This window comes from Schistocerca serialis, chromosome 4 (genome assembly GCF_023864345.2).
Source record: "Schistocerca serialis cubense isolate TAMUIC-IGC-003099 chromosome 4, iqSchSeri2.2, whole genome shotgun sequence".
NCBI classification, from domain to species: Eukaryota; Metazoa; Arthropoda; class Insecta; order Orthoptera; family Acrididae; genus Schistocerca; species Schistocerca serialis.
Window position 1 is genome coordinate 438,780,067 of NC_064641.1, and position 25,577 is coordinate 438,805,643.

At 37.7% G+C, this 25,577-nt stretch overlaps 1 protein-coding gene across 1 annotated transcript in view; it reads right to left on the reverse strand.

Moving 5' to 3' along the window:
• Nucleotides 1-25,577, reverse strand: part of LOC126475054 (Ca(2+)/calmodulin-responsive adenylate cyclase) — a 375,710-nt gene that overhangs the window by 20,615 nt on the left and 329,518 nt on the right. Inside the window, exons 23-25 of the mRNA XM_050102605.1 lie at nt 8,037-8,169; nt 6,635-6,851; nt 3,735-4,084 (exon numbers count right to left, since the gene is read on the reverse strand). Of these exons, the coding sequence (XP_049958562.1) occupies nt 3,735-4,084; nt 6,635-6,851; nt 8,037-8,169 (700 nt within the window). The remainder of the gene's footprint in view (nt 1-3,734; nt 4,085-6,634; nt 6,852-8,036; nt 8,170-25,577) is intronic.

Here is a 25,577-nt window from a genome sequence, read left to right on the forward strand (position 1 = left end):
TTGCATTCTAAGTAGCATGTCCAAGGTCATAGATTTAACTAAGTTCCTAGGGATTGCAATTAAAAACAGCTTAAAATGAGAACACCACATAGAAAATGTTGGGTGGAAGGTGAACCAAACATTGCATTTTATTGGCAAAACACTTACAATGTGCAACATATCTGCTAAAGAGAGTGCCTGCCTACACTATGCTTGTCTGTCCTCTTCTGAAGTATTGCTGTGCAGTACGAGATCCTTACCAGATAGGATTGACAGCTGTCATTGAAAAAATTCAGAGAATGTCAGCTTGCTTTGTATTATCACGAAATAGAGGAGAGAGTGTCACAGATGTGATAAGTGTGTTGGGGTGGGGGTTGTTAGAACAAAGGTGTTTTATGTGTCAGTGATATTTCACGAAACTTCAATCACCAACTTTCTCCTCCATATGCCGAAATACTTTGTTGACTCTTACATACATAGTGAGAAATGCCCATTGTCATACAATAAAAGAAATCAGAGCTCACATCAAAAGATTTAGGTGTTCATTTTTATCATAGGCTATTCAGGAGTGTAACAATCAAGAAATAGCGTTAAAGTGGTTCTATGAGCCTTTTTGCCACGCATTTGAGTGTTAACTGCAGAGTAATTGTGTACATGCAAATTGTGTTGCAACACACTGTCCGACCACAGCTGCATTCATACTGTGCATACCATCAACAAAATGGGTCCTCTTGATCATTTTGCCAGTACTGTTTGGATGCCTGGAATTTAAACCAGGTCTCTGTGCACACTGTCTTTTTATTGTAATCATCCGTAAGGGTTAACTAATTTTAATGTACAGACTAGTTAAGGCTTTCATAGCCTCTTGTTGAAAAATTGCCTTTTGGCTTCTGTCTTGGGTTCTTTGACCAACATCTGTTAGAAGATTTTTCTGATGTTTCACGTTGACAAGTGGCTGACATTGTCAAAGCTTCATCCTCCATTGCTTGTGGTGGACTCAAGTGGAGCTTGCAGGCACAGATTGGCATGTAAACATCCAATGGCTTTTCCGTGGTCTTCACTGCAGTGGTTCTCACCTTGTTACTCGCAACGGTTGTTCACTGCAGCATGGGAATCTAGGATCCATTCACCTTGAGGCTTTCCTCTTTCTAGTTGAAGCTATTGTTATTTGTGTGTGTTTCTATGGCTTCCTTAAACAAGTGGGCATGATAAGCTCTTCTCTACACCAAGAACGTCCCTGTTGGTGAATTTTACTACATGGTCTGTGTCACACTATGCATGCTCCACCGCAGCTGATTTCTCGAGCTGGCCCAGTCTGCAATGCAGTTTCTGTACAGTGATTCTGATATCCATGGTTTGTCCATTCATTGCAACATAGACTTTTCCACATGCACATGGTATGAGGTATGTGGTGTATTTCTGAAACTGCAAGTGGGTCCCTTTTCTGCTTTGCCGATCTGAGACACACTTGGATCTTCATCAGCCGAAGAACCCAAGACAGAAGCCAACAAGCAGTTCAATTTTTTTTACTCTCAAGAAGGCAATGAATTAAGCTATAGTGACGCTTACATATGGGCTAACTGATTTTGATTGAGTGTTTAAGGAGACCAAACAGCCAAGGTCATCAGTCTCCAGTGCACCCCCCAATATAAGAACAGTGTATGCTCTGTGTCTGTGTATAGAGTAAATTCTCTATGCACCAGTGAGAAAGTGTTCTATACATTTGCATAGCATATATCTGAGACAGAACATGGGAACCTGGCTGGGATACTCCAAGTGGAATGTGAGAACCTACCTAGAGACCACATCCAAGCTGGTCAAGCACACAGACCCCTCATTGTTCATTTTTAGGGCAGAGTTGATCTGGGGCCACCCTGAAAGTTGTCATGTTAACATGTGCATCTACGGGATTAGGTATGGGCTGACTCATTCGATTTGCTTGAGAATGATGGAAGGACTGTAATTACTTTGCTAATGTTACAGATTATGAATAAAATACAGCCTGTGCATGAAAATGTAAAAACAGAAGTACAACTTCAAATGGCCAAGATCGCTATTGTTCAGCATTTATTGTAATGACTGGTTTCAGCAAACTAAGTTGCCATCATCAGATCTTCTGAGTCTCTGCATTTGACCAAGATTCAGTGAAATGTACTACAGAAGATCTGATGATGGCAACATAGTTTGCTGAAACCAGTCATCACAATAAATGCTGGTTGTTTAAAGATGTATTTCTCTTTATGCATTAATGTAGATCACCACCTAACTTGATAATGGCTCTGAGCACTATGGGACGTAACGTCTGAGGTCATCAGTCCCCTAGAACTTAGAACTACTTAAACGTGACTAAGCTAAGAACATCACACATATCCATGCCCGAGGCAGGATTCGAACCTGCGACTGTAGCGGTCACGCGATTCCAGACTGAAGTGCCTAGAACCGCTCGGCCACAGCGGCTGGCTAACTTGATAATGTCAGTCATATATACTACATAGGAAAAATGTTTCCCCTACAAGAAATTCATTTTGGCTGTGTTCCCAAATAACAGAAGACATCAAAGGAGTGGTCAAGCTCAGAAGAACTCTAAGGAAGGTGTTAACTTTAACACTAACATATTCAGCAACTGAAAGGGATTTACGAACAACCTATTTCATTTGACAATTGCTTTTTATCCCATTTGACTCCTTGATGGAAGAGATACGCAGCTAAATAATAAGGGATGTGTTACCCTCTGTTGTTCACTATACAGTCATTTGTATTACATGTGTAAGAATAATTGATTTTTTTTGTGTTGTTTTAATTAATATGACAGAACAATAACGGTACACATTGTATCAGAAAAATAGAAAATGTGTGTTTTAATATTTTTAACTATACAGTCTTAACTGTGTATTTTTGTTTTCATTTCTGTGCAGCAGTAAATGTCCACTATGAGGGTTGGAACTGAGATAGTGGCAACTATTTATTCACAACCAATACAAAAGAGTTACAAGTTTGCACTTGTTAGTGTCCTTCAAAGTAGTCGCTAGCATTGTTAGAATCTGTTGCCAGCGACGTGGAAGGCTTAGTGTACCGTTAGCAGAGCCTGTTCGTTGATGGTGCGAATGGAGCGTTCTAAAGTTATGTGATTCTCGTGTATGACTGTGATGGTGTTATCCTAATGTGTTACTTCCTCCATGGCAGACCATCAATGCACAGTATTACTGTTCATGTTTGGAGCATCATCTGTTACAGGCTTTTTGAAAGAAGTGGCAACACTTTCTGCGCAACCCACCCATGATTTCGCACAACAATGCACGGGTGCATACAGCGCAAGCTGTGGCTGCTCTGTTAGGTCGATGGGACTGGCAAGTACTGTACCATCCACCATACACCCCAGATTTAAGTCCTTGTGACTTTGATTTGATTCCGAAGATTCTGAAGCATTCGCTTCAGAACTGTTCCAGAGATTTGACAGGCAGTAGACCGCTCCATTTGCACCATCAACAGAACAGGCTCTGCTAACGGTATACTACGCCTTCCACATCACTGGCAACAGGTTTTACACAATGCTGGTGACTTCTTTGTAGGACAGTAACAAGTACAAACATGTAACTCTTTTGTATTGGTTGTGAACAAATAGTTGCCACTATTTTAGTTCCAAACCTCATATATGTATCGCTATGGAAACTGATAACATAATGCAACAAAACAGTCCAAATCTTAACTCTACCATAAGTGATACACATTTAAAATATAGTAAAATTTCGAGTTACCTAAACATCACTATCTGGGTCTGTCTCACTCCTGGGCTGCCCAAAATTTCTTGTAATGCTTTCTGACATAGATCTTATGTTAGCCAAATTGATATCTGTGTCTGTCGTGACAGCTGAAAAGTAATCAATTCTATCAAGATCAGGTACAGTATCAGCTGTGTTGACATCCTCATCGGTACGGTAGCAATTGTCATACTCTGAATCATACAGTACACTGAGTGAATCCAAGCTCATCATAGCATCAGAATCAAAGATTCTTGAAGAAGCACGAGATGACATGCTTGTGTTGTCATCCATGTCTGCATCATGACCTAAGTCATTGAAAACAGAATTCACATCACTTAGAGCTCCTGAAAATGAAACAAATTGGTTGTTCAGCAATTTCTTTATTCAATATTTCAATTTAAATGCTTATAATTACAAACAAATAAGCTATAAATAAGGAAACAGAGATTGATATTTTACACTAAGAAGACAACCATCTAATTACAATCACTGCAGCTACAGCAACAGAAGGACAAATGATAGAAAAATGCTGGATACTGAATGTATAGTAATGGTCCACTGACACGTTCACTTCATGTTACACTTCACTGTCCAAAGACAACTCAAAACTACAAATTCACTATCCACAGACAAAAAGTGGTCTGCTATCACTCTCCACACCTTAGTGTTACCGACAGAACATTGAAATAACTCTTACAGTGACCCATCACTGAACTGAAACAGTATGGGAGGAACAATAATAGTACAGAAGATACATTGGTGTCACCACTCTCATACTCTTTCAGTTTGAGACGCTGGTAACTACAAAAGGAATTGAAATGACCTACTGGCAACATAGTCAGGATCTCTCCAAAATCTCCTCAAAGGGAGGAATACTTTTTCAGTTATATAACCATTTTTGGAGCTGTCTTGCGAAAATCTGTCTTTTTATACACATAAGGCACATCACAGATCAATCAAATAAAATGTTCTCAGAGCAACAACAGTATATTTTCAAACAATAGTTGCTGCATGACCAATATAGTCAGTCATTGTGCACAATTAGAGCTGTAGGCATCCAGTAGGAGAAGGCACAAGGAACATGAATTGAACTGTTTTTCTCAGTATTACCTTATATGCTTTTTTGTTGCAACCCCTTTGTTCTTTATACATTTCTATTCCTTCTTTGCAATGGAAAATATTACTGACTGCCCCATTTTATCTATTCAACTAAACTGCAATGACAGCAACAAGAACATGCTTAACACACTTGTTTCTCCACATAATATCAAACTGCAATAGTTATAAAATTGTCTGTTAACAAATACAGATTAAGTAACATTTTCAAAACTCGAAGTTAAACTATGACTGCACAAGGCAAAATAAAATCTTTCCAAGTTGTAAAAAAATGGAAGCATCACAAATCTAAAGAGAGTTGAAATGGTTTGTATGTGTGTTTGAGAGATCTGTAAAAACAAAAACAGAGGATTTCTAAGAGGATACCTATTAAATGCTATTAATGATAACCAAAATGCATATTAATGATAAGCAGAGCTGAATTTTTGTGATTTGCATGACCATGTTCATGGATAACATGATCAAGGGCAAAATCTTCATACAATGGAATGCATTAGAAGTATAGAAAGCAAAATATGCTGTCAACCTGTAGATCTTTTTTCACTGGAAATATAAATGAACAAAACACCAGTTGTCCTACATACTGAAACAATGTGTAGTATTACATTATAATTTTTTGCATAACTCACACTAACTGCAGCTTTCATCTATGGAATATCTTAGCAAACAGAATAACTCTGACTTTCACTTGGACATGATGGTATCAGATTGTCTGCTGGTTAGCAGATAGCAATCATGCAAACTATGAGTAAGATACAAGACATCAGTAGATTTTAGTCACATTATGAGGGGCACACACAGTTACTATTATATGTCTAAAGTTGTGTGGGAACTGGGTTTGTCAGGAGTTACAGTTAGAGGATATCGTGTGAACAGCTCAGTCTGGGTAAAACCACTGCTGCCAGGGTCAGTTGCACAAAGGATAGAAAATACAAGCTGTTTTATGCTATTTTAGATTATAATAGCATGGTACACATATCTCATTGTAACGGATCACACACAGTTCACTCCTGGGCAACTACTATTTGTGCAAGAAGACCAGAAGACCACCCAACAATCATCTGCTCACTATGCGGCTAAAGAAATTACTATCTGTTGCAAAAACTTCTGACAATTATAAGGAAAATAAATTGGCAGCCATGGAAAAATTGGATCTGGACTATATTAGTGGCTTGTGGTGCAATTTAAAAGCAGTTCATCCTAAACTGCATAAAGTAATGGCCTGTCTTCACAGTGAAGTATAGGTTCAGTGTCTCCATGTGATGAATTATTACATGGTTTGAATGGGATCCTTGATATATCTGACACTGGTCCCCAACCGCTAATGGTTTTGGACCTACAATCAGACCATGTACACTAATTTCTTTACCGGTTAGTTTAATGCACATTCATGAATCATTACACCATCTCAACACTCAGATATTGCCATAAAGTGATTCAGTGGACACTTCACCAATGTGTAATAAGAATAACTTTTATTACTTAACCTATTGAACATATGTAATACACTGTCAAGAGGGACATGAACCTACTTGGCTGACCTCAATAAGCTGAAAGTAGCTATTGTGTTGTCACGGATCGATAAAGCTCCCCAACGCTTTTGGTGTTTTCTGAAATCCACACCATGCTGAATCAGTGCAGTCATCAGGATGAAAGGAGAGGATATGGAGAAGAAGCCTAAATTGGTTCCTCATAAGTGTACATCAAACTTCTAAACTGTGCTGTTTATAGTAGTCTTATCTGTAAACAGGCATTTTGATGGCATATGAAAATTTTACCTTCTGCATCAGTAAGGCCTGTTTCATTGAGCATTGAAACATTTTCAAGTGCTGGGTCATCCGTTGTATACCCAGTGGATTCCCTGTCTGCCAGAAGCGGCTCTGAGGCAGCACCCCCTTCATCATCGTCATCTTCACTCCACTCTGACTGACTAGCTTCACCTGCACCAGCACTGGTGGCAGCACTCACTTCCAAGATACGTTTTACTTCTGCCTCCTGCACATAAAGTGTAAGGTTCACAAGGGTATACAATATTTATAGCAAAACCTGATCAGTAAATAGAAACGAAGTCAGTTTGAAAAAGATATGCAAATTTATACATATGGCAGAAGGGAAGAAATGTAACAGAGAAATTCACAACTCATGGTGAAGGTAAAGGAACACATCAATGAGTAAATAAATTTTACTCATAATTCATTTACTATATTTATTCTGTGTTTACCCTATTACTACTTTCTCTCACATTATAGCTTTTTTTATCATTTTATTTACTTCCATCTAACTGCTAATTTCTCCACACACGACCGGTCTCTCTGACTGCACTGGCCAGAGTCTGGCACGAGCAAGCAGAGATGTGTGTGTGTTTTTTTCTTTTTTTTCCTCTTTTCTGATGGAAGCATTGGCCAAAAGCTTAATGTGTAACTGTCTTTTGTTGTGCTTGTCTGCAACACAACATGTCATTTATATGGTGAGTAGCAATCTGCAATTTATCCTTTCCATAATTGGTGATATTCTAACCTGGACTTTTCATTGTTTGATCTTGGCAATGTTAGGGACAGATGGTGGTCAGATGCCACTCGTGATGCTACCACTTCCCTCATGACAGATTCTGTGCACCCCATTTGTACGGGTCTAGAATAAGTCATGTCCAAGTGTGAGAATGTTTCTCTAAATGTTTCATGTAGTGTGGCATGGGACATGGGTACCAGCCCAGTATTCACCTAGTTGGATGTGGAAAACTGTCTAAAAGTTGTATCCAAGGGTGGCTGGCTCACCAGCCCTTATCGTTAATCCACGAGACAAATCTGATCCATGGATGTTTCACCTCCCCAAATCCCAGAGGCAGTGCATTAATGCATTCAGCCATCAAAGTGGGTCCTTGTAAAGCTAGGGCAGTTCCAAAATTTGATATTATTCTTTTGAATGTTTACAGGTGCAGCTGCACGTCCTTCTGGTATGACATGGGAAACTGATGGTTTTCTTATGCCCTATACAAACAGTATTTTGGTACTATAATATGCCACTTCATCAAAAAATTTAAAAGAAAACTAGTAATTTACTTATCAATAGCTTACCAGTTCCATGTCCAGTGGCTGCTTGTAATAATAAGTCAAGAAGGATATAAAGATATTTTTCACACGTATTAACAAAACATCTTGAGACAGAAACACAGAACTATACCTGCCGCTGAACCTCCTCTGCTATTCGTTTTTCTTCTCTCTCAAAACTGGACACATCACTTTCTTTCTTACAATCCTCATCATGAGTATCACTTTCCAAATTTTCATATTCACTGGTGTCTTTGCTTTGACTTCTGCAAGTAAAAACAATTAATTCAATCAAAGTAAATGGCAGTTTGGGTGATATTGAGAATCTTTAGATATTAAACACAAAATAAATAAATAAATAAATAAATAAAAAAGCAGAAATACAGTCTGCAGTTTAGAAATATGCTTACACTATACAGAAAGCTGTATACAACATACGCGCATTATGGATTTAGTATTTCTGTTATACGGTGATGACATTAAGCTGGAGTAAAATTAAAATATTTATCCATCTCCCCAGTAGGCCTACATCTTACTACACAAAAAGATCTGAGAAGTAAGAAAATAAAATGCCTCATATAGAGTAACGAAAAATGCCACACAGACCTTCCTTCCATTCTGCTTCTACACTTCAAAACGACATGCCTTGAAAATTCTGATAATGCAGGAACATACTAGGTGTTTTCTTTAAGCATCCCAGATTATATTTAAAATATGTTTCATTCCACACTGTATGTTTTAGAATCTTAGATCACATTCTGAACTTAAATGTAATGAGGTAGCTCTAGCAAAAGGACTTCCTTCAAGCCAACCAGCACAGATTTTGAAGACATCATGCATGCAAAATCCAACTCATGCTTTTCTTACATGACGTCCCGTAAGCCATCAATCAAGGCAATCAGGTGGATGCCGTATTTCTTTCCCTCTGAATGGCATTTGACGTATCATGCTAAAATTTAATAATTAATAATGGTACAATTGTGTGAGATATCAAACACAATTTGTGTCTGGACTGAGGATTTATTAGCCAGGCAGATGCAGCATGTCCTTTTGGATGAAGAGTCGTCAGTAAATGCAGAAGCGCACTCTACCATGTACTTCACAGTGATTTTCAGAGAGCAGAAGTAAATGTTGATGTAGAAGATGAAAGTTTTTGCAAATGCAGTTATAACTGGCATCCAAAGGGTTAAAACTGTGTATGATACTGCCACCAATAGCCATGCTGTTAATAACAAACAGAAATGCAAGCATGTGTTCATCTTCTGAACAATAAAATTATTTTTAAATGTACTTTTTCATGAGACAAAGTGAAAAAAATTTAAAAGCCTTTGCAGGAACTTAACAATAGGACATGAAACACTAACAATAAAATATACTCAAACTAATGATATATTTCAACACACACTCCTTTCTCAATGTTAGACTTTTTGGATTATGCAAAAAAACCCTGGGCTAGACATACTTATAACCCTATACATACATCTATAGCTACTTGCCAAAGCAGGTAAATAGTGTGACGAATATTAAAAGCTTCAGGTATAGCTGCTGTACTATAATGATCAAATTTCTCATGTATGGTATGAAGCACGTGTAAGTTTTATTTTAGAAGTTTTGTGATATTTAGTGGTTATAATGTCACATAGACTGACAACGGGAAGCATTGAAGCAGCTTATTTCCACAATTTCATTATGTGTTTTCCTTACATGTTGTTTTCTGTGGGATGTGCAAAACTGTTTGCATATTCTTATGCAAAAAAGATATATTTTCTGTCTCTTTAGATATATATTTCAGAAAAAAGAGTCAGTTGAGCCTGCTACATGGTATGCAAATTACTTACAGCATAGCAAACAGTATGCTACTTTGTCTGTTAGCTGATAGTGGAAAGAATGATGACACTACATCTTCCACGGATTCACGTTCCTCAGATATTGATATTCGCTAATCTGACAGCCACTGATTTAAGGAAGTAAAGCATTCCAGAACCTGCTAAGAATCTACTGTGATGCACAGATGTCAAAACATACTGATTTATATATTTTGTATATTCAAAATCACCTGTTCTTAACAAAAGCATTACTTCTTTGTTACCCTTATGCAAACTGCTGATCACACACATCCACAAACTGTTACATTTGTACAAAGATTTGTTCAAATATATAGCATATTTATAAATTAACATTACAATGTTGAGTACAGCCTTCTGTGTTACTGTTAATCATAACTAATAATGAAGGATATGAAAAATCTGTAGCCATTCATTGTCTTTTGCTCATTAATTCATTCCAACATGTTTTCGAGCTTATACTTTCAAATGATGTAGAAGTCATACAGTTATTCTTTCAAGTGCATAAGTTTTAGTTTCCTTTTGTCAGGAATGCCATATATAGGTTAGGGTGACAAAAACCAAAGCAGATTAACTCTAAAGAATAAATATGTGTCTTATGTGTGACCTGAAGATGGAACACAAAACAATGTAATGAATTAAAAAAGTTGGTATTAGTAAGTGCTTATAGTCTCTTCTCCATCTTCATAATCATCTATGGTATTATATTCAACTTGTGCAAACTTGACCACTAATGCAAAGTGACAACAGATTTTATAATTTCATAAATACGACAGTTCATAGAAATCGATAATCAGATATGTTATTAGTTAACAACATACAAGAATAGTATTTGTAGATCAATAATAATGTACAACTTTAGGAGCAGAAGTGTGTGCTGTTACTAAAATGCATTTGAGTCTGGAAGTATAAAAGTCAACATATATACTGCAAGAACTCTTCGACATTACTCATTGCTAACTGTTCTGATGCTATGCTAATTTTTGTATATTTATACTCAAGACAATATGTGTTTAACAAGTTGGTCATTACAGTAGTGAACAACCACTTGAAATCTGGACAAAACCAGACCAGTCATGAAAGAGTACTGAAATATAACGTGTAAGGATGGAATCTAAAATACCCTCAGCCACTAAGTTCTGTACATTTGAAGAAACATTTAAGGCAAGTAAGATATTCAGATACTCTTGTACCACAAATCCTAAAAATATAGCTATGTTTTTCAAACTGCACAAAAAGTAAAATAATAATAATAATAATAATAATAATACAGTATAGTATTAGTATAGAAATTGGCTAGAAAATAAGCATAGAACTTTTATGTGGTGCTACAGCTAATTTACAATAGCATTAGCATGACACAAAGTTTCTGTTTGATAAACACAATATTTTTCCATAATACTTCTAGCTCAACATACTTCTTGGTAAATGCACACTAATGCTCTGTTAAACATACCTCAAACACTGATACATTCTTCTTGTGGTAAGCAGTGAAAAACTTAATCCAAATTAAATAACACATATCTTTGTTAATTACACTAAGGTTTTAATATAGACCAAAGCTATCCTTTTTTTTATTTTAGAAAATCATTCAAAATTTTTTCTCAACATGACTACACATTTTTAGATCTCACTATTATGGAACAGAATGCTTAAAACAGCATTTCAAGATGCTTCCTGGTTTCTGTTCACCAGACCTTCCCAAAAGAAAGTTTTTGTTACTCCCAACACAAATGTGAAATCTGTTGACCCCAGAACCTACTGAAATATTTTGGCTAATTGATCGACCTTGAAACTAGGTTTTACAGAAAGACTTAACAAAATGTAAGAAGAAACCATGGACACAGGTTATGATGAAACCATGGTCTTGTTACACAAATGTCTTGTGTAAAATATCAGAGCACTAATTCACACTGTTATATATCAGAGAAAAACATTAAATCTTCTTTGAAATCTTACATCTGATTTCTATGATAGTTACTGTGTATCTATGAATGATTGATTCTACTGTCGCAAATATGAGTACCTGTTCACTTATCTGTACACAACACAATATAAGGATGGTCTGGAATATATTCATTTAATTTCTAATGCAGCTGTATTATAAAAACTTGTGATCTCAAAGTTTTTGATTTTTTTAAATTCTGAAAGTATAATGAATGAAGACTCTGTTAGTGATGTTACAATTTGAATGCTTGTTCCTGGGTTGTTAAAATGGACTGGTATCTTCCCTTCAAGTTCCGATGCATGAACTGTAAACACAGTTCTAAGGTGCAATGTGTTGTGTGCTGAACACAGTCTCTAAACTGGGATCTTTGCCTCCCAACTGTGCATCCAAGTATGACTTGGGATCCACCCTCACAGATTTAGTTCCATCAGTACCTCTCTCCAACCTTTAAAGATCACAGAAGTTGTTCTTTGTACCTTGCTGGGACTAACACTCCTGAAAGGAAGGACACTGTGGAGAAATGACTTAGGCACAACCTAGGGCATTGTTTCCAGAATAAATTTTGATTATGCAATGGAGTGTGCAGCAATTTGAAACTCCCTGACACTTGCCTGTGAACAGGAAATATCAGTGGTTCAAGACCGACCTAGGACACAGTTTTAATGTGTTTCAAATCAATACACACACTGACACAGAGTGAAAATTCATTCTAGATATAGTCAACAAAGTTAATCAATTATGCTACCTACCTCTTTGAGTGACAAATGCCACTTTGGGAAAGGTAATGTTTAAGTCTTCCGAGTCCTGTCCATTTCAACCATAACACCAACCACAATAATTCATGTGAACTAGCCCTCTTTTACAGACATAATGAGTGTTCAACTCTAGGAAATTAATAAATGATTATAGTGTGGAATTAGTAACACTGAATGTAAGAGAAACGAAGTACAGGAATTTCTGAACAATGCACCCAGCATGTATGATCTCAGCCAGAGGCAATTATATTGAAAGTTAGTGAATGTGTGTTTTGTACACATGTAACAGCATACAGAATTTCACAATGTTTTAAGATATTATTTTCATTGTTTTGTTACTGTCATCTTGTTCAACAGTCATTTTGGTTGTGGTGGTGGTGGTCCTGCTGCTGCTGAGATCCCCCTATTGCCTCCTCTCCAACCTCCCTTACTTTTCTCCTTGCCCCACACATCAATTATACCCCCCACCACCTCCACCACCACCACCACCACCACCACCACCACCACCACCACAAGTCCAACCTCATCGTCAGCCTGGGCAGCTGCTCATTGATGACTGGTGTCACCTTGATAGAGTATGTACATTTAGCTTTTAGTGAATCTGTGTGTGCATGATACTGGAAAAAAGTAGCCCAGAAGCTAGTGAAGTTCTTAGAACTATAATGTGTATTATGTGCCAGACATCAATCAGCTACAAGCAAGTGAATGGCTACCCCAATTTTTGTTCACCCATTATATCTTGCAATTTCCATATGCTAAATGAAAGTTATTAATGCGTTCCATATACTAGACATTGGTGCTGTAAGTGTGTTATTTATCAGAAGTGACACTGCTTGTAATAACATTTAATTCACCACTTCCCCATTTCAGTGATTCAGCCACATCATGACACATCATCCCCCACCCCACCCATTAGTCAGCACAACACAAAAGGGGCTCATGGCAAATGTTTCACTGTAGGTCCAGTTGGAGGTCCAGAATCTACTGAATATTTAATTAGAAGGATCCACACATTAAATTACAAGATTGTTGAGCTTGATTGTTTCAGTATCTTTGTCTGTTATTTGCAGCTTCAGTCGTGGATAGCTGAAACTATGAACTCCATTCAAATTTGTTCTATAGCACAATAAATGATAAATGTATGCAGGGCACAATAAATACGTAAATCTGATACATATTGTACATTACTTGAAATACAGCCATTCTTATAATCATTTGTAATCTTTGTTTCTTTTTGTCTTTGTGTATTAAAACTTTCAAATCTGAAGTGCTATCACAGTTTTGGCCTTCAGTTTGATTTTCAACACAGTTCTTCCTTTGGTTTTTATTCCTCCAATTTTCCACAGTAAATGCTCTCAATAGAATACATCTCTTCTAATGACTGTGCCACTTTCACAACTTTTGGTTGCACACCTGCTACATGCAGCTTCTTGTTTAAAAGTGAGGATTAAGGACATTTACATTTTCTGTTTCATTACATTACTGCCTTTTATTTTTCACATATGAAACATTCCTTGTACTTTGATAATTACCAAAAATGAGAGGAAAGTTATATAATCTTCAATTTTTGCCACTTGCAATCAGCTGACATGCATCCTTTTTACATACCAAATCACACTGTCACATACTGTGGTCTCAGATATGCTTTTTAGAGGACAAGGAGTGAGGAGCAGAGTAAGGGTATGATATGCTATTTTATCTGAGCAGAGAAAATTACTAACAGACCATTCAGCCATTAATAGGATATAAAGTGAGGCCATATTATTGTTCTATAGCTGAAATCTAAAATGAGACAACAACTTCTCTCTGAAAACATACCTTTTTTGGGATGTAATAAATTGGATTCAGTACTGATACAGCACACTTTGATGGTTCAAAAAACTTTCATTTTTAACATGTTAAAAACAAAACTCTGTTCTATATCACAGCTTATGTGGTGGAATAGGATACTCTTGATGTTTTAATCAGCATTTGGAGGCCGAATCTTCTTTTCTATAAAATGCTTAGCACTCAAGCACCTAGCACTATATGATGAATTAGAAAGGGAAGCAGCAAGGAAGGTTACAGCAAAAACTCAATTTTATAAAGTGTTTTAAGCTCCAAGGTTATCTAAAAGCACAAAACATCCAGCATTAATCATTACAACTGTGGTTTTCACAATAATACACACTGTTGGTTACAAATCTTTAGCTATCTATGAGTATGATATAATTAGGCTATTTTGAGAAGTATGCAGTACTAAATATTTAATATAATTATACATATCCAACAGCTAAAACTGACCTCAATTTAATAGAGTAAGCGTGTTTTTCATCTTTATACCTCTAAGTAGGTTTGAATACTTATTAACTTGTGTTATTCCAAACACTACACGATGGATCACCAGCAATAACTTTATCCTACAAAATTTACTCCAATTTATTTCGTATTTTTTAAATTGTAAAATGCATTTGTGTATATGTTGTTTGTACCCATTGGTCATTCAAAAAACTATCCTGTTCAAATCTCACACATAAGAAAACTGTCATATGCCTCTCTCTCTGTGCGTGTGTATGCACACATGTGTGGGCACGCGCGTGCATGTAGTTCTTGCAAGTATAGAGGAACAGGTAAAAGATTCTGACTGATTTATCACACCTGAAAGTGTCCAATGGATTGTAGTGGATTACATGGTAAAATGAAGTTGAGCATGTTGACCTTGCATATCAGGAAATTTTATTGTATTACATTCCAAGGGACACCTAATTATATAATATGGTGCCATATAACACCATTAGGAAGGAAGCGCCTCCTTTAAACTTCCTGAGTATTGATAAATGAATTAGTACAGAAAAGTACCAAATATTCAAACCAGTATTGTCCACAGAAGAAATATTACTCTCTCATATGTCAGAATTCTATTCTAAAGGCTTTCAAATCTGTCAAAAGTGCCAACAATATCTTTGATGTTTCTCCATTCACAAAAGCTTCACATCTGTAACTATAATTAGCAATTTGTTTTGATCAATATTTGCTTCCCCCTTTTTCACAATAAACACTAACTTGGTTTACTCAACAATAATGAATTTAATGATCAACTGGTCACATCATTTTTAGAACAATGTGCAAAATAAGTTTAGAGGATTTTATGCAATACACCTCTTCAGGATTCCTTCAAAAGGAATATGTTGTCCCATCACTTTTTTTTTCTGCTCTTGGAAAACAAGAAGTAATAAAATTTCAAAGCCACACCAGGAAATAAAATTACAGGATTTGTAATGCTTCTGTTTGTAAGTAAGTTATACTAACAGAATTTCAACACTTTATGAGTAAAGGAGACTACTAACTGAGTAGCAGAAGCATTGTTGAGTCATAACAGGCACACCCAAACGAGAAAGAAAACTTGCTAGCTTTCAGAGTAAATCCGTTGGGAACTAGAATACACATGCATGTATATATATGCATATTGGAGAGAGCAGAGGGATAGGGAGCAGGAAGAGGATAGCAAGCGGCTTGGTACGGAAGCAGCAGGTTTGCTGACTAGCAATATGGGAGGGGGGAAGGGGGGGGGGGGTGGCATGTGCATATGTGCATGACCTATGCTTGTGATACACAGGTGCCAGAGCCAGTGAGGTGTGGTGACAGTACACAGGAAGAGGGAACTGTTGGGTAGAGGGTGTGGGGACAGTGGATTAATTGAGACTGAGGCCAGGAGGGCAACAGGGGCCTGAAGGATGTGTTTCAAGGGTAACTCCCATCTATGTAGTTCAGAAAAGCTTTTGGTGGAGGGAAGGATCCATATGGCTCAGATTGTAAAGAGCTACTGAACTCAATCATGTTGTGCTCAGCTGCATGTTGTCCTACTGGATGGTCAACTTTATTTATAGCTACTGTTTGGCCTTTCTGATCAACAGGTGGTTAGTTGTCATACCAACATAAAAACCTGTGCAGTGATTGCAGCAGTTTTTGTGTACGCCATAGCTGCTTTCACAGGTGGCCCACACACTGATGGCATAGGGGCATAGGATAATCCTGTGACAGGACTTGAGTAGGAAGTGCTGAGAGGGTGGACTGGGCAGGTCTTGCACCTTGGTTCACCACAGGGTTATCATCCCTGTGGCAACGGATTGGGACTGGGAGTAGCATAGTGATGGACCAGGATATTGTCAAGACTGGCAGAGTGGAGGGGGGCTGCAATCAAATACTACTTTAAGAGAAGTTGAAAGGTTATTATGTAGAACATCCCTCATTTCATGGTGTAAGGACAGATAATCAAAGCCTTACTTCACTTCTTTCACAGGCTTATCATACCCCATCACAAGCAGGGCCACCAATAAAGCAGCCATGTTGTGTACAAAAACTGCTGCAATCACTGCATAACTATTTTATGTCGGCATGACAACCAACCTGATGTCCACCAAAATGAATGGCCATGACCAAACTGTAGCCAAGAACAAAGTTGACTACCCAGCGGCACAACATGCAGTTGAGCAAAACATACTCAAGTACAATAGTTTCTTCTCAACCCAGACCATGTGGATCCTTCTGTCCACCACAAGCTTTTCTCCACTATGCAGATGGATGTTAACCTTCCAACACATCATTTACTCCTGTAACCCTCTTAGCCTCTGTCTCCATTAATCCACTGTCCCCACACCCTCTACCCAACAATTTCCTCCTGTGCCCCAGCAATCCATCTCTCCTTCATTCCTAGCCAGCAAACTTGCTGCCTCCATCCAAGCCACTACTTACGCACCTTGGCCCCCGCTTCCTGTCTCCCGCCACTCTCTCCTCTACAAACATCACCTGACACAATCCCCAACCCACCCTACTAAACCTGCATTTTGTGTTCAGCCAGCATAACACATGGGCACGTGTGTTTGTGTGTGTGTGTGTGTGTGTGTGTGTGTGTGTGTGTGTGTGTGTGTGTGTGTGAGAGAGAGAGAGAGAGAGAGAGAGAGAGAGAGAGAGAGAGAGAGAGAGAGAGAGATACCCTAGATCGGCAAGGGATTTATTCTGAATGTCAGCAAGTTATCCTGTTCTTCAGTATATGCCTGCTGACAACTCAAAGCTTCTGCTGATTGGAGTGTGGTCTTCTTTACTCCTAAAGTACGAGGGTTGGAACTTCAATAGTGGCAACTATTTATTTACAGCTCGTACAAAATAGATACATGTTTCAAATTTTTACTGGCCTTCAAGGTAGTCACCAGCATTGTGTATAACTCATTGCCAGTGATGTGGAAGTCTTAAGATACTCTTAGTAGTGCCAGTTGTGTTGGCAGTTTGAGCGGCGCTGTCTATTGCCCAACAAATTTTCAGCAGTTCTGAAGCAAATGCCGTGAAGTGTTTCCTTCAGTTTAGAAATCGAATTGAACTCATGAGGGGTTAAGTCAGGGGAGTGCAGCCTCATCAGTCAAACAAATCAGTAACAGCTTACACTGTGCTTGAGCATTGTCCTGCAAAATGATGGTCAGGTTCTGCAGAAAGTGTCATCACTTCTGTCCCTAAGCTGGTCGTAGGTTGTGTTCCAAAAATAAACTGCACAGAGACAGAAGTGATGACACTTTGTCAATTTCTGTAGGACATGACCATCGTTTTGCAGGACAATGCTCAAGAATGTACAGTGCAAGCTGTTACTGATTTGTCTCACTGATGGGGCTGCTAAGTGCTATACAACCTACTGCAATCCCCTGACTTGAGCCATCGTAAGTTCAACTTGATTTCTGAACTGAACAAAACACTTCATGGCATTTGCTTCAGAACTGCTACACATTCATCAGGCAATAGACTGCGCCGCTTGAACTGTCAACACAACTGGCACTGTTAAGAGTATCCTACAACTTTCACATCACTGGCAACAGGTTATACACAATGCTGGTAACTACTTTGAAGGCCAGTAAAACTTTGAAACACGTGTCAATTTTGTGCGAGCTGTAAATAAATAGTTGCTACTGGTAAAGCTCCAAGCCTCGTATTTACATTTTGCTAGATCTTCCCTTGCTGTATTTATACTAACAGCATGTCATTTTAGGTTCATGAAAGCAAGTTGTGTCTGTATGTAATGTGGAATATAGTAACTGGTCATCAGTGTACTCTGCAGGTATTTTCAAGAATGAAATGACAGCAATTTAGATGCCCAAGTTTCTGTCAGTGTGAAATGGAACATAACACTCAGTGTTCACTTAATCAGACTAAAACTTTAAACCAATTATTCGTTCTGTTGCAAATCCGATACTTAGAAAATTCCTGGTCTGTAAAAACAGTAAATATTAGTCTTTTTCAATATTTATTCTTGGAATACTGATGCTTTCTTGCATTGTGGGCTTTGAAGAATGTCCAGGGCAAGATTCACTTGAGAGACACCATCATCTTCAATTATTTATTTTCATCAGCCCAGTTTTACCAGTGGCATTCCCTAAAAAACAATCAGCGCGGTATATGGGCTGACAATACTGTCACAGGAACTTTAGCTTTGACACGGGTAAATACTTTTGGAATGATCCTCACATGGTAACAAAGTGTAGTTTTGCAGATGGCACATGCATTGAACACTTTTATTAGCACTCTTTCTTTGTCTGAATTTTATGTAAGCATTGGCTTTAAAAAAAAGGGCTCTTTGATTTTTGATTCCAATGTTACATGTACACTGTTGGTCATTAAAGTTGCAGCACCATGAAGTAGTCATGCAGCAAATGTCAAATTGGCATGATTTGTACTGCATAATTGGATATGCAAAAAATTAGCATTTCAGCACAACCACACAAAGCAGATAGGAGTAATTCCATCAAAATTCTTTAATAAACCAAGATTATACAGCAGGTTCCTCATTCAGAAATCAAATATGAATGTTGGCCACTTGGAAGGGACTCATTCTAAGCCTTGTGTAAGTAGGAGAAATGCAGGGCTGCATTGAGGCAGAGGATGTTCAGCTGTTGACCTAGCCAGATTACTCACCCACTGAAAACATCTCATCATTGATTGGGTACCACCATTTACCATACACTAGGGCTGATGAATTCTGACATGGAGCTGAAGCAGAATGGGATGATATACCTGAGTCTTTCACAAGCTCAGTTCAGCTCAATAGACAACCGTGTTAAGAGTCTTTTTGCTGCAGAATAAGTAAAATCTTGTTATTTGATATTCTTCCTTGTGTCATGTTTTTAATAGCCTGCAGTGTAAGTTTTTAGGCATGAGAGGTAATACGGAAAACAAAGAGATAAGTTCTATTTATGGGAGACTATGTGATTTTGTAGCACTAACTTAACAATGATGTGACATAACCTATTACACAGCAAAGATTTTCATACATGAATAGAATGATTGAGAACTAAAACTAAACCGAAAGAAGGAATGTTGTGTTCATTCTGCACACGTGTCTAGAATTGTGGGTAAGGTCTTAGAGCTGTCACATTCATTTTGCAATAAAAAATCCTCATTTTTGTATAAAATATGCCCAAGATCATGCAGAAACTGTACATGTCTCTTCCTTACATGCACAAATCAACAAAGAGGAGAAACAGCAAATCACTGTGCTATTAAAGCATCCTCTTCCAAAATCATACCACTGATATCTTAGCATGAACACCAATCTAGAAATGATTGAAATTTTGGCAATATATTGTTCAGTTATCTGGCAAAATAACCATTACATTCTAAGCTTCTGAGATGTGCATACTGTCATTATTTAGAGGGAAAAAATAAAAGAACAGCCAATAGCACTGGAGCACTGTAAACCTAGAATTTAGGTACTTATGAATACATATTAAATATACAATCCAAAAAAGTTAGAAAATAACAAAAAGAACAACAGTTTTCTATTACTATATAAAGAAAATATTGTGCAATAAATTTAATGTATATTTTATCAATTAAGTACTGTGAACACACACATCTAGATAATTTCATGCAAAGAATTACAACTCACTGAATATATTTTATCAGAACTAAATCTGGCTATCAAAAGTGTTGTCTTACTTTACCACAAACTAAAAACAGTGTATGCACATTAGTAACTGGATACATTTTAGACTACTTTATCTTCATCCTTTTTTATGTGTTACAGTGACATCTTTCTTCAAAATATAACCCAGCGAATGTTCAATTCAGTTTGCCACATTGTCAATATTTCCAACAAAATTTTAAAATAAAATCTGAGATGAAGATCACTGTGATAAGGAAGAGGAGGTTGGGAGAGTATATAGAACTCACAGAGTAAAAGACAGTTTCAGTGCAAGTGAGTATTTAAAATAAATAAATGGTTTCTACATTTCTAAGCACTCAGAAACAGTGGCCATGTATGTGAGTTTTCTACTATGGAAGGAGGACCTTGTCCGAAAGCTTCTCTATCTTAGAATTAGTTTTCATTGTGCTTGTCTGCAACTCAACATCTCTTCTCCGAGGTGAGTAGCAACCTATCCTTTCTATATTAATTCTATGTTCCTTTTTTTTTACTTCTGAAACATACTGATTATATTGCCTCCTTCCAAATTTTGTTTACTATTCCTTTAGGTACTAATATATGCAGTCACTTATTTTGTTTTGACTTCACATGCATGTAACACAGCCATTCTTTCCTGCTTGCTCTGGATATTCATACACACAAAAGGGTGCTGCAAAGGTGACTCATTTATTTTCCCAAATGACAGAAGAAAATTGAGAACATCCCTTCTAATGTGAGTTAGGTCAAATTCATCAATTCTCTACTTAGTAATGTTCACATCTATTTAAACTATGCAGATTAGGTGGCATGACGCTAACCCAGACTACATGTCCCCATCCAATTATTAATGCAGGTTTGTACACTGGCACTTTAATTCCTTGCATGCTGTGTATTCATGCAATGCTTCTTGGACATCAAGAAATACTGCATCTACTTTATGGCCTTGATATATGGCTTTCAGGTAGTCATGTGTGAAGAAAATGAGTTGGGTTTCATTTACTTGATCTTTTCTGGATATGTGCTGGTTGGCATTGTGAAGATAATTCTGTTTGACCTACTTTTTTCTGTGTGTTCAAAATAAGTTCTAAGATTCTACAAAAGAAAATGTGAGTGGGATTGGACAGAGACAATGTGAATTGGTTCCGCTACCCTTTTTGTAGAAGGATGTGTCCTGCACTTTCTTCCAGCTACAGAGCACAGTGTTTTGTTTAATGGATCCACAGGTTGTTGTTGTTTCAGTCTGACGACTGGTTTCTGCAGCTCTCCATTACACTCTTTATCTCTGTATAAATTCCGCAACCTATGTGGATCTGAACATCTTTAGTCAAATGTTAGTCTTCTTCTGCAGGGCTTACCTGTTACATTTCACTTCATTACAATACTGACAATTTTTTGATGCCCTAAAGAGCCCTATCAACTCACCCTACTTTTAGTCAAGTTGTGTCATACATTTCTTTTCTTCTCGGTTTGATTCAGTATCTCTTCACTAGATATCCTGTTTCCTCACCAAATCTTCAGTGTTGTTCTGTAGTGCTACATTTCAAAAGCTTCCATTTTCTTTTGGTCTCTATTGTTAATTATCTACATTTCATTTGCATACAAGGATACACTCAAGACAAATGCTCTCAGAAAAGACTTCTTAACATGCAAATTTATATCTAATGTTAAAATCTCCCCCCCCCCTCTCCCCCCACCCTCTCTCTTTCTGTGTGTAAATGCTTTTCTTCAAACTGCCAGTGTGCAGTTTATACATTGAGGTGACAAGTCATGGGATAGTGATATGCACAGATGGTAGTAGTGTCATGTATACATGGTATAAAAGGGCAGTGCATTGGCAGAGCTGTGATCTACGTGAACAGAAATTAACTGACTTTTAATGCAAAATGGTAGTTGGAGCTGAATATGAGGGATATTCCATTTCAGAAATCATTATGGAATTCAATATTCCAAGATTCACAGTGTCAAGAGTGTCCTGATAATACGAAATTTCAGGCATTACCTCTCACCACAGATGATGCAGTGGCCAATGGCCTTCACTTAACAAACGAGAGGAGTGGCATTTGCTTAGAGTTGTCAGTGCTAGCAGACATGCAACAACGTGTGAAATAACTTCAGAAATCAATGTGGGACATATGACAAATGTATCTGTCAGGAAAGCAAGGGGAAATTGGTCAGTAATGGGCCTTTGCTAAAAGCACAACATTGCCTGTAGTGCCTCTCCTGGAGCTTACGAGCCTATCAGTTGGACCCTTGATGACCGGAAACCATGGCCTGGTCAGATAAGTCCCAATTTCAGTTAGTAAGTGCTGATGGTAGGGTATGAATGTGGCACAGACCCCATGAAGCCATGGACTGAATGTGTCTACAACACACTGTGCAGGCTGGTGATGGCTCCATAATGGTGTGGGTTGTGTTTACAAGAAATGGGTTGAGTCCCCTAGTTCAACTGAACCAATCATTGACTGAAAATGGTTATGTTTTGCTATTTGGTGACAATTTGCAACCATACATGAACAGTTCACCATATCACAGGGCCACTAGTGTCCGTGATTGGTTTGGAGAACATACTGGTAAATTAGAGTGAATGACTTGGCCACCCTTATCACCTGACATGAAGTCCATCAAACTCTTATGGGACATAATTAAGAGTTCAGTTCATGCACAAAATTCTGCACTAGCAACACTTTCACGGTTATGAATGGCTCTAGAGGCAGCATGGCTCAATATTTCTGGAGGGACTTCCAATGACTTGTGGAGTCCTTGCTGTGTCGAGTTTGCTGTACTACGCCAGGTGAAAGGAGGTGTCCCTTGACTTGTCACCTCAGTGTACAGTCTCTGCTTCAGTCACTGTCAGCCAACAGCTTGCTGCTCAAGCTTACTGTCAAAACTTTCCTTTGAGTTCTAGCATCTCGTTAATACCTTCAGTGTCAACCTTATTGAAGTTGACTTCACTCCAGTACACTTGTTTTAGTTTTGTTGATGTCCACCTTATAATCTCCCTTCAGTATACTCCACATAACTGCTCTTCCAAGTCTTTTGCCATCTCAGAGAGAATTACAGTGTCACTGACAAACCACTAAGTTTTCATTTCTTCCTCCTGAACTTTAATCCTCTCTCCAAATTTCTCCTTCACAGGTCGCTCAATGTATAGCTTCAATAACATTTGTTTCACACCCTTCCCAATTAGTGGCCCCTTTTCATGCCCTTCAACACTTATAACTGCAGTCTGACTGAAACTGTGTGCTGGACCAGGACTCAAACCTGAGACTCTGTCTTTTGCGGGCAAGCACTCTACTAAATGAGGTGTACAAGCACAATTCATGATAAGCCCTCATAGATTTATGTCCACCAGTATCTCATCTCCATCCTTCCAAACTTGACAGACATTCAGAGACGATGAACTGTCAGAAATAAAGCTGTGGGGGTGGGTCATGAGTTGTTCTCAGATAGCAGTCAGCAGAGCACTTGTCTGCTTGCCTGAGGCATGGTCTAGCATATAGTTTTAATCTTGCAGGAAGTTTCAGGTCAGTGAACACTACTGTGCAGGTCAGCGAACACTACTGTGAGCCTGCCCATATTCTATGATGGGGTCCGCAGTGCCTCACTTATTCCTAAACATCTCTGGAATACAATCTGATTTATTCTTTTGTACAGCCTTCTGTATTATCCTTCCACTTTTCAGAAAGCCTGTCTTTGCCCAGTCTATGACATTTGAGCTATTGGTAGTCATACAACTGCTTCTGTTTTCTTCAGAGATTGCCTTTATTTTCCTACAGATGGCATCTGTCTCTTCTATAGTCATGGATGCTTCTACAGCTTTGCATTTCTCCAATAGCTTTTTGCACTTCCTGTCAACATCAGTTTTTATATGTCTGTATTCCATTTTGTTCTATATTTTTCTCCTTTCATCGATTACATTCAATATCTGACGTGATATCTTATGATTTCTACTAGGTTTCGTCTTTTTTTCGGTTGTTCCTTTGCTAACTGCACTATTTCATCTCTCAAGGCTATTCATTCATCTCTTCTTGTATCTCACTCGCCTGTTTCAGATAGTTGTTGACTGATGGTCCCTCTGAAACTCCAACAACCTCTGGCCCTTTCAGTTTGACTAGGTCCCATTTCTTTACTTACCTGGCTTTTTGCAATGCTTCAGATTTTATCAGCAGTTCATAACCAATAAATTAGCTGAGTCTATGTCCACTCCCAGAAATATTTTGCAACTTCAAACATGATTTATGAATCTCCATGTTATTAATATACAACATATCTGAAACCATCTGGTGCCTTCAGCTCTCTTCCACAAACTTTTTGGGGTTTCCAAACCAAGAGCTTGCAATGATTAAACTGTTTCCTATTTAAAATTGTACCACACTGCTTTCCCTTTAATTGCATTCCCCAATACATGTTCTCTTACTATTTTTCCTTCTCTTCTTCTTCCTACTGTCAAATTCCAGTCCTTCAGTGTAGTTAAATTTTTGTCTTGTTTAATAAACTAAATAATTTATTTTATCTGATCATACATTCTTTCAATATATTTATCATCAAAGGAGTTGGTAGAAACACGCTTTTATTCCTGTAGTGAGTTTTGGCTTTGTGTCTGTATTGGCTATAATTCACTTCACCATATATTCACTTCACCATATATAACAGTTCGCTTGCAACATATTTTCTTACTCATTTTTGACCTACTCCCGCATTATCTCTATTTGATTTTGTGTTGATAACTTGCTAACAAACTACAAATCGTTCCTTCATGTCACCACACTCAACTAATTCCCAAGACATCTAATTTCCAACTAGCCATTTCTCTATTTCAGCTTTCTATTGTGTATTAAGGCTAAAAGAGAGGTTAACTTGACCACAAATACAGTATAGAATCTATTGGAGATTAATTTTCTTCATGGGGGTACCAAAGCAACGAATTTATTAAAACAAGGTGAATGCCAATCTCAAGCAATTTTGCAGTTCTGTACAAAATGGAATATATTATATTACCTCCACTCAGTAGCTGTCAAACCAACAAGACAGCAATTGTGAACTAAGACAAATTGAAAACACAAATTTAAAGATGCTGACATTTCAATATGTAAGGCATAGTTCTGTGTTACAGGCAAATGTCTACATTCACTTCATAATATTTCTATTTGTGGAGGTAATATATTCTATTTTGTACAGAACCACCAAAAACTTGAGAATGGCCTAG